Raw genomic sequence first — 12,364 nt, forward strand, 5'->3', positions numbered from 1 at the left:
GGGGTCAGTCTGGGTGTGTGGGGCGGGGGGCCTGGCCCCACGGCCTGCTCGTGGGTCTGGGTCAGTGCGTGAGGAGGTCTGGGCACCCCTGTCGGGGGGATGTGGGGGGCTGGGGGAGGGGTTATGTGTGGGGCTGGGGTCAGTGTGTGGGGGGCTGGGCACCCCCATCAATGGGATGTGGGGGGGGCTGGACGCAGCCACATGCTCTGCGTGTGGGTCTGGGTCGGTGTGTGAGGGGCCCCGGGCCCTCCCACGGGTGGGACGTGTGGGGCTGGRGTCAGTGTGGGGGTGAGTGCGGGGAGGCCAGCGGGCCTGCGTGCSTGAGGCTGGGAGCGGCTGCAGTGTGGGGCCGGACCCCCAGCCTGGAGGGGGACGGGGGTCCGTGCAGGGCTGGAGGCAGAGGGCTCGGCACGCCTGGGCGCACGRACCCGGCGAAGCCGGGAGCATCCCGGGGCAGCCAGGGACGCCACGCTGGGGGCTCTGGGTCGCGCCGGCCGCCACGGATCGTCGCTGAGGGAAACCCGAATTCAGCCCCAAAGAGGGAGCGGGGCTGCGGCCGGGCGCGCGTGCCTGTCCGGGAGCAGGGGGCGAATCTGCTTATTCTGGAGAGAAATATTTCCGTGCATGCCTTCCCCTTCAGGGTGGACGGGCAGGCCTCTCTCTCTCCACCCTTTCCTCCTCTTTTCCAGCCGTTCGGAAGCAGATGGAGTGAATTCCTTGGGGTGTGGGCTGGTTTGACATTCCTCAGCAGCGAGTCTGTGCCCAAACTTGCCGAAAATAGTTGCTTCCCCCCACTCTGTCTCCAACCCACCGCTTGTTTTTTTTTTTTTTTTTTTTTTTTTTTTTTTGGGGGGGGGGTGAGGGGTCTGCATTCCAGCCGGGAGCGTGTGTGGCAAGACCCTCGCCGGGCTTTGGGGTGGGGGAAGGTGCTGGCTGTCGGGTCGCTACGGCCTTCCGTGGCGCCGAGCGCGTGGGAGCGCGTGCGCCTGCGGGGCGCCCCGCGCCCGCCGTCCTCGCTTCCCCAGCGCGGGCCTGCGCGAGGACACCGCAGACCTCCCCTGGGGAGGGGGGGGCGTGCGATTCCGGAGGGGGTGCGTGTGCCTGCAAAGTGTTGCACGGCGCCTTGGGGATTGGGTTTCTAGCTGGGGGAGCGCGTGGGTGTGCGCGTGTGCGGGCTCTGCGCTTTTAGGAAGCAGGCGCGCGTTGCGGGGAGGCAGCAGCGTGCAATTTTTTGGGGGGGGGGAGGGGAGGAAGGCACTGTGCCCCCCTGCCTTGGCAGGGGATGCGCTACGCGTGCCGCACGTAGCGGGGTGCCAGGCAGGGTGGCGTGGGGGGTGCCAGGGTCACGGCTCACGCGYGTGCGCGTGTGTTTGCCGGCGCGTGGAGCAACGAACGCGGCGGTTTTGAGGAGAGGGGCTGCGACTCGCGTGGGCCCGCGGTGGGGCAGGGCGTGCTGAGCCCCGCGCCGGGCCGGGCGTCGCGCCTGCGGCGTGCTCGCTGATGTCACGGCCGTCACACACGTCGCGATTGTGGTGCGGGCGCTTGGTGAGCTTGGCGGGGGGAGCGGGTGAAGCCCCCTCACTGTTTGTCTGACCTTTTGGTTGCAGGCCGCTGTTAGTGGACAGACGGACGGACGGCAGCCACCGCGGGGTCCGCAGGAGACTGCCGGCTGCTTCGTTCCGTTGGCAGCCGTGACGAGGGCAGGCGGAGGGCAGGGGCTCTTCCGGGCCGGTGCCGGTCCCTGACTGTCCGATTTGGATCCTTGCTTGCTCCGGGCAGAGCTCGGTTTGGTGCTGAAGCCGCCGTCATGAACGGGCTGTCGGTCAGCCAACTCTGCTGCCTCTTCTGCTGCCCTCCCTGTCCCAGCCGTATTGCGGCCAAACTGGCCTTCCTGCCCCCRGAGCCCACGTACGCCATGGTCCCCGAGCCCGAGCCCGTGGGCAGCACCAGCACCAGCTCCCTGCGGGGAGGTGCAGTGGGACGGTGGAAGCTGCATTTGACGGACCGGGCGGATTTCCAGTACACCCAACGGGAGCTGGACAACATCGAGGTGTTTGTCACCAAGAGCAGCCGAGGGAACCGCGTCGGCTGCATGTACGTCCGCTGCGTGCCAGGCGCCAGGTGAGTCACGGGTGGACGTGCCAGCCTGGCGCCACCACGGGTTTGATGCCAGCTGCCGGGGCCGCTGTGCTAAAYCCCAGCCCCTGGGCACGGTGCCATCCTGCCCCCTCCTCCACTTCAGCTGATTGCCACCTCCCTGCCCTCGCCTGACCCTGCGCTAAATCCGGTGCCTTGCTGAAGGAGCCGGCCTCGTCGTGGGGATTTAGAGGCATCCTGCGGTGCGGGTGAGCGCTGCCTGCGGGGCCCGGCTGTCAGAACCCATTTGGCTTGTGGCTGGAGTTGGGAGCGGGTTTAAACAAGGGGAGGGAGGAAGTGAAGGTGAAGCCGAAAGCTAGGGGCTTCAGCGTCCCCTCCGCCATCCCGGAGTGTCCCTCTCACGTCGTACCTGTGACATAACGCTCTGATCGTTGTGCAAGCTCGTGGGGGAGGCTCTGCAGCTCCCTCACTATCTGTCTGTGTCCCCCCCGGCCTGCTGGGTGCCGAGTTGCCACAGGGCAGGGGGCCTGTTGCTGATGTGCCGAGCTTGGATAGCGTGGTCACTCCCATGCTGCTGATACTGCACAGGGGACTGCAGCCCCCCTGCCCAGGTGTTGGAGCTCTGCAGTAGTAGTAACTGTCCGTGCAGCTGAGGAGAAGAGGCAGTGACCCTTGCAGTGAACCGTGTTTGCATGTTTTCTCTGAACTGCCTTGATTTCTTGAGGAGCAGAGTGATGGGAGTGAAAACTGGGAAGGATTTAGGCATAGCCTGCCGTAAATCTCCCCCCAGGAGTGATAGTACTTGTGACCGTAAAAACGGGAAGAACTTGATTTGCAGTTGGCCTGTTGTGGAGGGAGTCACGGGTATTTAACCGATGTCATGAACCCTCTGCACCTGCTGAGCAGCTCTTCATGATGGCTGAACAGCAGCCCCTGTGTCTGCTTGGCCCTGGAGCTGCTGCGCAGCTGGTGCTGCAGCGTGGCCGTTTGTTCAGTGCCATCGCAGTGGTCTCCAAGACCTGTGCCAAGTTTGGTGTCCTGTGGCACTGGRGCTTTGTGCCTGACGTCTTGGGCTGGGTCTCCCTCTAGGAAGGAGAGTGGGATGCTTCGCCTAGAGATTTCAGGAATTTGTGGCAGCTTCCTGGGATCTACTGAGACAGCTGGAGAGGGGTAGCCGGGGTGTGGGACAGAGACCCTCTTGCAGCTGTCTGTGCCCTGCCTGCCGGTGGCTGGGCTGGGCATGTGGGTCTGGTGTGGGGACATGAGGGAACTCAGCAGCTGCTCCCTAAGCTGGTGGCACAGCTGGGAGGCTCCACACGGCTGCCCTTGCCACCACGGCCTAAATACATTCGTTCCTTTCTGCTGGGGGCCTGGGGCAGGTGTCTCGGGAGCGAAGCGAGCCCAGGCTGGGCCGGTGACTAGGTGAGTGTCCTTGTGGCATCAGCAGAGTCACAGCCACCTTTGGGAGGCTGAGGTGTGGAGAGAGGTCATGTTGGAGCTACTTCTGCTGGCTTTAGTTTCCCAAAGCTTGCAGCACTTCAGCTGACCTCAAGCACAGGTATCCTCCCTCTCCTGGAGCAAATGGATCCCTCAACGAGGGCGCAGAGATCTCCCTGTTGCGTTGCAGCCCAAAAGCGGCTCTCGTTTGGGTATCTCCCCTCGACATACCAAAGGCTCTGAGGCCACTGGGCAGAGTCAGGACAGGCAGGCAAGGTGGGACCGTTACCTCGCAGGGGTTTGGAGAGCYGTGTTACGGGAGGCAACCACAGGCTGCCTGACCAGAGCGTCTGCTCCAGCGCCCACTCCCCTGCACGTGTGGCACAGATCCCTGGAGAGAGGAAAGCAGCAGCAGGATTGCTCTGTGTGCACATCCGCCTGCCTGCAGCCCCGCAGCTGCGAGGCTCGGCGCTGGCCCCAGGCCCAGTCTGCCCACAGAAATGGTGGTTTACACACAAGCTGCAAGACTGGAAAGAAGAGCCTGGGCTGGGGGAGGCAGAGTTCTCCCAAGCCCTGGGGCATCTAGTCTCATTTGCCTGTCGGCTGCAATCTGTCCTTCCCACTACTGCCTTCCCGCTCTGGATAGCGCCTCCTTCTTTGCGGCGTTGTCCGTCCAGGAGAGCCCTTGAACAGCCAGCGGCTTCCCCAGCACGTGGGTGTCCGGGACCCCTCTGGGATCCATCCAGATTCCGTGTCGCCCTGCGTTTTGTGGGGTTTCCTCAACATGTCCATGTCCCTGACCTCCTTCCCTGCCCCTTTCCTCCTCCCAAATCTGCTAGGTCAGTTTTTGTGGGGGAGGCTTCATGAGTGCAGGTGACCCATAGCAAAGCCCCCACCGGTGCTCTAGGGTTGGGGTGGAGGCCTACACACATGGGCTTGAATGGTCGAAGTGCCTGGTTTCTGGGGATCTCCAAGCCCTCTGCCAACACAATTTAGCACAGTTTAAAGTATTTTTAACTTTCAGCTCCTAGATGAGGGACTTAGATTCCTCCAAGCACTCTGGCCATTGGTACGGTGGGGGATGCAAAGCAAAACTAGAGTTTGTTGCTTTTGATTTATCAAAAGTCAGGAAAGATGCCTTTAAAGCTTTTGAGACACCCTGCCCTCACCCCACTTTCCTCCCTACCCTCATTCCCGAGCCTGGCAGCATCATCCAGGTACCTTTTCCCCCCCCACAGTGCCCCCCCACCACCTCTCTCTGGCTCCTGGCGATCATGAAGGTGTTGCTGTAAAAATTGGAGACACGTAGCACCTGGCTGAGCCGTGGCTGCTGGCTACATCTGTGTGTCCAGGCTGGGGCATCTGACCTCTCTGCAGGCATCTCGCGGGGGCTCAGCAAGGAGTGGGTCCTGTTCCCTTCTTCTGGCAAAAGGGAGCTGAGCTTTTTTCATCAGTGTGTTATTCATGTTAATTTTTATGATTAACATGTTTTTTTCCCCTTATGGTGAAATTTTCTTGTCGTTCCCACAATTCACTTCTCTCCCAATGTCTGGCGTCTTGCCAGACACAGGAGAGCAAAAAATTCACTGTCAGAATTTTTGCCGAAAATTCCCATTGGGCAAATGGCCCCAAATCCTGAGCTTTCTACCAAAAATAGACTCAAACTTAAACAGAATAATCCTGCCTTTCAACTGCCTCCGCTACCGCTGGTAGCGAGCTCCTGACTTTGATAACTGTGCTGTGGCCAGGCTTCCCGAGGGAGGACCCTGCTTAGCTCCCCTCCTGCAGGGTTTCCTGTTAGCCGTCCTCCCCCGTGGAGAGGCGAGAGTTGGTCCCCGGGAGAGGAAAAAGTCGGAATCGGTTCGGGGAGTCGAGCAGAGGGAAGCAGGGAGTGTTTTCTGGCCAGCGGCTGACACCCGGGGTGAGATGGGGATTCACGCAGTGAATGTGGTCTAGGGCATCTCTGGGGCTGGACTAGGGTGTTGCAAGGACCCTCTTTGGTGGCTAGAGGTGTGTTGGCCCTTTGAGCGTTGGGCTCTGGTTGTCCGTTTCTGAAGAGGACCTCCTGGGCTGCTGCTGCCCTGCCGTCCTGTCCAGGGGTTCATCCTGCCCCGGCTGGCCCGGTCTAGCCCTGCCTGGGCAAGTCGGGTCGCTGAGCTGYGAGTTGCTCACTGCAGCTTGCTCCCCCCAGGGCTGGGCAGCGACATGATGCCTTGGCAGCGTATTTGATTAACCCCCTCCTGTGTGCCTCTCCTGCAGGTTCACGGTGCTCTTCTCCCACGGCAACGCTGTGGACCTGGGGCAGATGAGCAGTTTCTACATAGGGCTGGGCACRCGCATCAACTGCAACATCTTCTCCTACGACTACTCAGGCTATGGCGTGAGCACGGGCAAGCCCTCGGAGAAGAACCTCTACTCCGACATTGATGCCGCTTGGCAGGCGCTGCGCACGCGGTGAGCTGGGCGCCGGGCTGGGGAGGGCAGGATGGAGCAGGAGCCGATGCGCCGCCCGGGCGGGTGGAAGCGAGGGGCGGCGGCAGCCGTGTGGGGCCGTCTTGAGAGGCGGCACAAGTCAGCAGGTGGATCTCTGGCCCTGGGAGACGTGGGTGTAGTACGCAGCGTGCGCTTGTGCGGTGCGTCTCCGGCACGTACGTTCTCTGTCCTCGGAGCGGGCGTGGGTGGCGCGTGATGGCTGGCTGTCACTACGGTGTCCCTGGCGCGCGTGTGGAGGTGTACGGTGTGTTTGTGGTGCGCGATTGCCCTCAGTCGTTGCAGTTCTGCCCAGGCCTCTCTGGGAGCTGTGTGCCCCCACGGGTGCCGTAGGAGTGGAGAGCTGTGGGGGAAGGGAGGCTGCGTATGCCTGCCGCCAGGAAAACCCTGGAGGCCGGCACTCTGGAAAACAGGAAATCTCCCAGAGAGGGGCCTGGGCTGCTTGTAACAGGAAGAGGTGACCGGAAAGCCCTGGAGGACTCGGAGGGGACCAGGAGGCGTGGGGATGCTGGGTGRGGAAGAGCTGGCTGCTCCGGGGAGAGCTTCTAGCTGGGGAGTTCACACTACCAGGTCTGGGRGACATGGTGGTCCCCAACAACAGCACAAGTGTATGTGGCCCCCAGCTCTTGCTCAGGTTCTTCCCTCCCGTGCTCAGCCCCRTGCCTGCTGCGAAAGATGTGCCCTCCCTCCTCTGCCCTGCCTAGAGCTGGGTCCAGCTCGCAGCATGGCCCRGTAACCAGCCTCTACCCTGTGAGGCTCCCATCTGGAGGCATCGTGCAGCATCCAGTGCCCTGCAAACTCACCCGTCAGCCTGCACCTACTGAGGGTGAGGCTTGACCCCCAACTCATCTTGTGGTTTGGCCCACTTCCCCCATTCCTGCTAGCCCTGGTGGCAACAGACCTCCTCCATCTCCCATGCTGTGGTTTCCTCGGGTCAGGGCTGTGTTTGAGTGCCATGTGCAGCGGGTGTGTGGGCAGGGCTCAATTAGCCCTAATTGCTCCAGCATTAGCAGGCAGGCCAGGATCAAGGGCAACTAGTTTGGACCCAGCTTTGAGTGATGTCACAGCCCCATCCCTGCACGGCTCGGTGCCGGAGTTCAGACCTGTCTGACCTGACCATCCACCTGTGCAGCTCCTCCTTGGCAGCACGCGGTGGCCAAAGCAGGATGCTGCTGCTACGTAGTTCTTAGGCATTGACCTACTGTCTCATCTCTTCTCCCAGGTATGGGATCAGCCCAGAGAACATCATTTTGTATGGACAAAGCATCGGCACAGTGCCCACAGTGGATTTGGCCTCCCGCTATGAGTGCGCAGCTATTGTGCTCCACTCCCCACTCACCTCTGGCATGAGAGTTGCCTTCCCTGAGACCAAGAAGACCTACTGCTTCGATGCCTTCCCCAAGTGAGTGGCCTGGGAAAAGGAGATGGGGATGAGGTCAGCTCTGGAGAGGAAGTGCCCAGACCAGCTCGGTCTGAGACCTCAGTCCTGGCAGGGGGCTGCAACAAMGGGTTATGGCAAAAAGTGGGACCCTGTGGACCTATTTCCCATGGCAGGCCTGAATGTGCCCGTTGGGATCCTCCTGCTTTACACTTGGTTCCCTCTGGGGGACCAGCAACCTTCCCCAGGGTCACCATTCCCTGTCCCAGGGGTCACATTATGTCTGCCCCCCACATCCCCTGGTGGCATTACCTCCTGGCCATCCTGTCCCGACATATTTGTCTGTAGACCTCAGGGCTGTCCAAGTGACCCCATGTTGGGTATCATAAATTTAGTTGGTCCCTGGGCCCTTTCTCTCTCGCGCCGGAGGGCAGTTTCTTAGGCTTTTGTCCTCTCTAGGGTGGCAGAGGTGATGCCTCCAGGTGGTGGCATGGAAGGGAGTTGTGGGGTGCAATGAGTGTGGTGGGATGAGCTCTTGCTTTGCCATTCCCCTGCAGCCGGGCCGGCGGGGCCTGAGGGCCAGTCCCTTAGCCAGAAGCCATGGCAGGGAGTCACCAGCCCCTGCCCTGCATCCAGGTGACTTGCTTGGCCTTTGTATCCTGGGGCCTTTGAGGCTGGCTGGAGAACAGACGGGTCTTCGCTCCTTAAAGCCAAGCGTGCTTGATCCCAGTGTGGGGAGGGCCTGGCCTCGCGCTGTCCCCRAGCAGTTTCTGTTGGCCCGTGCGGAGGTCCCGTGGGGCTGTTGTCACTGCTGTCTGGTCCTCATCTGTCATACAGTGGGGGGGGGGGATGTCCCAGAGCTGAGCATTGGCCGAGACTCCTTGTGTCACTGTGCTGTGATCGAAGGACATTTCCTGAGGGGATGTTTTGGGGTAGGGGAGGAGGAACAGGGGTGCCTTGATCTCTGTATTTACCTCCTGCCTCATCTCTCCCCACCCACCTCCTTGGCAGCATCGAGAAGATCTCCAAAATCACCTCTCCCGTCCTCATCATCCATGGCACGGAGGACGAAGTCATCGACTTCTCCCATGGCCTGGCGCTCTTTGAACGCTGCCCCAAGGCTGTGGAGCCGCTGTGGGTGGATGGGGCTGGGCACAATGACATTGAACTCTACAGCCAGTACCTCGAGCGCCTTCGGAAATTCATCTCCCAGGAGCTGGCCAGCCAACGCACCTGAGCCCGGGGGAGGGGGGAGGGGATGGGATGGGGGAGGGGAAGKGTTTCCTGTGCGTTTCTATCCTCTTCCCCCCCTCGCACACGCACACTCTGCTGCTGGAGATGGAATGAGTTTGTATGACCTCAGCTCCAGCCCAGTCTGACAGCCTTGGGAGAGGTGAGGATGCCCGTCGATGGACATCGCGTTTTCTTTGATACGAGCACAGCTCTCCTGGTCCGTGTCAGCCCTCCTTTGCACTGGACCCAGACGCTGCTTGGATCACTGGTTGGGCTGGCAAGGCAGCAGCTTCCTCCTTTCCCTTGCTGCAGGAAAGAGAAAGACGTGAACCCTCTCTCTTGATGGTCAGTCCTGGGCTTTGGACACATCCTCGTCCCCTCTCCAAAGAAACAACGAACCCCTGAATTCATCCTGGCTGCTCTGCTGGTCTGACTATAGCAATAAGGTGGTTGGAGAGGGGCTGGGCTAGGGGGCAGCGGCCAGCTGGGGGTCCTGTCCCCCTCCCCAGGCGTTGCTGCGTGCTACCTGCCCCCACCACGGGACAGAGGAGGTSGAGATAGGGAGAATCTCTATCTGAGAAGACGCTTTCCTGGCCTTGGGGCTGGTGGTGATGGGGTGCCTGGTGCTTGTCCCGGGGCTGGGGCGGAACGGTGCAGAGCCRCATCCTGAGCGGGAGCTTGGGGGTTGGCGGCGGACCCCCCCGATTCAGGCCGCCCTTTGAAGGGCTYCCTTGTACTGCTGGCGCTCGCGGTTCCTTTGGGGAGGGGGACGAGGAAAGCGGGCGGCGAATAAAGAGCTGAGGTTTAACGTTTTTACCCACGTGCACCCTTTCACGGGGTCGAGCCCGGCCCCACGCGGGGTCCAGCCCGGTGCTCGGCTGAGGAGCGCTTGGCCGGCCGGCAGCGAGCGGCTGTCGCGGGGGCGGGCGGGGATTTGCCGCGGGCCCTTTCCTGGGCGCTCGGGATGTTTTACGCGCCGTGAGGGTGAAGCACTCGGGGTTTGTGCTTTTTCGGGTCGGTGCCTGCTTTGCCGTCACCCYGGGCTGAGCCGTTTAAATCCATCCCTGTATCCTGGGCGTCCCTTGCCCTCTCAACCAACGCGTTTAGCTCAGCCGGGCGCCCTGCAAAGATGGATGAGGCTCTGGATGAGCCCCGCGAGGGCCGCGGGCTGGGCCCACGGGGACCCTCGCGGGGCGCTGGCTGGGCCCGGCGGGCTCCGTCTCCCTCTCTGCGGCYGCGCCGCCTGCGCGTCCCCTCCTCCCCGTGGGTTCGCCGTCGCGGCGCCGGGCCCCGAAGCCCGAAACGGCGTCATGTGAGGAGCGATAATCTCCTTAGGTGGCGGCTTGAGGGGCCTCGGCGCGGAGCTCGCGGTTGTCTGCCGGCGCGGGGAGGCCGAGACGGGGGCCCGCTGCTCCCGCGGGGCCCCTCGGTGCCCTCCGTGAGCTGGAGACGGRGACCCTCGCTCCCTCCTCCTGCCTCGCCACTTGCAGCCACCAGATTTTAAAGCATTTGGATTACGCCTGTGCCTGGAAACCGAACCCTTGGTGGACGCCCGGCCCCCCGGCAGCACCGCCGGCTCCGATTAGCCGGGCCGGAACAGCCTGCAGCTCCCTAATCCCGACATAGAGACATTTTGTTTGCAGCGAATGTATTTTTATCCTCTTACTGCTGCCTGTTTCCTGTTTAACTGCAGATCCTCTGGAGAGGCTCTGCGGCGCTGTCGGGAGACCTCGGGCCTGACGGCTGCGCTCGGGGCCGCGTCGGGGCTGCCGGACTCTATTTCCTGCACCTCTGGAAAACCTAAAGGCAGAAAAGTTCAGCCCGATCCCCCAAATTTAGACCCACRAGGTACCTGCGTGGGGTACCAGGACACCGCGCAGCTGGCGAAGGGGCTGCCTGCCCCGGCCCCCCACCGCTGTGTTCGGCCGCGTTGGCGGTGCCGCAGCCGGGAACGGGACCTGCGTGTGCGTCCAGGAGTGCAAAATAGGAAGTAAATTGGGTTGAATGAAAGGCGAAAAGAGAAAGAGGAGCAGCAATATGTGTGTGGGCTGCAAGATCCCCCCCTAAAGCAGCAGCCAGCCCAGCCTGGGGTCCCAGGCCCGGTATGGTCCTGGGCCACCAGCGGGGACAGGAGCTGCCGACTGTCCCAGGCCACGAACCGTCCTGAGGTGGCTTCTGTCCCCGCCGCTGGTACCGCGGTTTGGGAGAGCCGGGAGGAGCCGGGGAAGGAAACGGGCTGCGTTAGACGGGATTTGATGACCGGGGAACTCTGCAGGGATCTCGGCAGGGTGTGAAGGGAGGAGAAAGACAGAGCGGAAACATCCCCCGGTTTGGGCACAGGGCAAATTCACAGCCACGGCGTGAAAAGGGGGGTGACGAGGCCAACGTCCCCTTGGGCTGTTCGGAAGCCTGGGTCTCCGCAAGCGGCTCCTGCTCCCGCCGCGGCCGAGTCGCGGGCGCGCGGCTCGGGAAACGCCGGGCTTGGAGTGTGCGAGTGCACACGCGTGCACGTACGCGTGCGTGCGTGTGCCAGTGGGTAAGGGCTGCGGAAGGGGATGTGCTGGACACCCGAGGGCACGAGCCGCAGGATCCGGCAGAGGGAAGCTCCCCGGGACGAGCTCCCCAGGGTGTTCGCTGCCCCGTGGCGGAGGCGCGATGCTGACGCCGGTCCCCGGGGGTGTCCCTGGGGCGCGGGCTCCCGCGCGTCCCGCCAGCCCAGGGCGCCAAGGCGGGTCGCACCCGCGCCGCGCTGGGGAGACGCAGCCGAGCTCCGTTAGCGCGTCACCGCCGGAGCACCCCGAGGCACCGCGGGTGCCCCAGCCGCCCGGCACCCGCCCGGCCGGAGAAGGACCCGACTGATGCTGGTGCCTGGCTCGCCGTGGGCCGGCTGGGAGCATCGCTGCGGGGCCAGGGCTGACCGAGGGCCCGGCCAAGAGGGGTTTAACTCGCTTTTGGGTCAGCGAGGGGCATAAATGAGCCTTTTGATGGCTGGAGCCTGTGCGCCGCAGTCATGGGACCCCGTTCACAGGCCGAGCTCAGTCATGGGACGCAGGAAACTGAAATTAAAGCGCCTTAAGGAGCTTTTTTTCCGAGCTCCGCTCTGGTTTTCACGTGCTTGTCATATGAACAAAGAAGGTATAAAAGGGCGAGGGGAAGGAGCGCAGCCCAGGGAGAGGGCAGGGAGCCGGAGGCGCGATGCCTGGGTGACGGGCTCTGCACTGCACTTGCAGAGGATGGAGGGAAGGAAAGGAAAAGGAGAGGATCTCCCGCCAGCGTCTCCCGGCTCTGCCCCGCCAGGTGAGTAAGGCAGCGGCCGGGGGCCGGGGCTCGGCATCGGCCGTGGTGCTGCTGGAGCAGCTGGGCATTTCGTGGTCCCCAGCTGCCCCCRGGGTCCCCGGCAGGCACGATGCACCGAGTGCTCGCAACTGAGCCTGCACGCACCCCTGTGCACGCACACACACTCACAGGAGTGTGCGCACGACGCAGGGATGTGCACACGAGCGCACACACCTGGGTGCTCCACGCCTGCCCCCTCACACAGGCGGGCATGTGCCCCTCGCACGCATGTGTGTGCAGCCACTTCCGTGCACGCAGACGTGCCCGAAATGCAGACGCGCGCAAACCCCCCTCGCGTGTATGTGCAGCGGCGTGCACACGCAGCGGCATGCAAACACGGACCTGCACAGGTGCACGTTTGCACGCATGCACTCGCGCACGCGTGCGCATGCA

The 12,364-nt window shown here is 62.8% G+C and overlaps 1 protein-coding gene across 1 annotated transcript; it reads left to right on the forward strand.

Moving 5' to 3' along the window:
• The first annotated feature begins 1,593 nt into the window (after positions 1–1,593).
• On the forward strand, positions 1,594–9,451 carry ABHD17A (abhydrolase domain containing 17A, depalmitoylase). Its single transcript, XM_085313125.1, has 4 exons — positions 1,594–2,121; positions 5,794–5,988; positions 7,247–7,426; positions 8,414–9,451. The coding sequence occupies exons 1-4, from the start codon at positions 1,808–1,810 to the stop codon at positions 8,637–8,639; spliced, it is 915 nt and encodes a 304-aa protein (XP_085169251.1). The 5' UTR covers positions 1,594–1,807; the 3' UTR covers positions 8,640–9,451.
• The last annotated feature ends 2,913 nt before the right edge of the window (positions 9,452–12,364 follow it).

The sequence above is a fragment of the Rhea americana genome, unplaced genomic scaffold (assembly GCF_003343005.1).
Source record: "Rhea americana isolate MKP2758 unplaced genomic scaffold, rheAme1 scaffold_378, whole genome shotgun sequence".
Lineage (NCBI taxonomy): Eukaryota > Metazoa > Chordata > Aves > Rheiformes > Rheidae > Rhea > Rhea americana.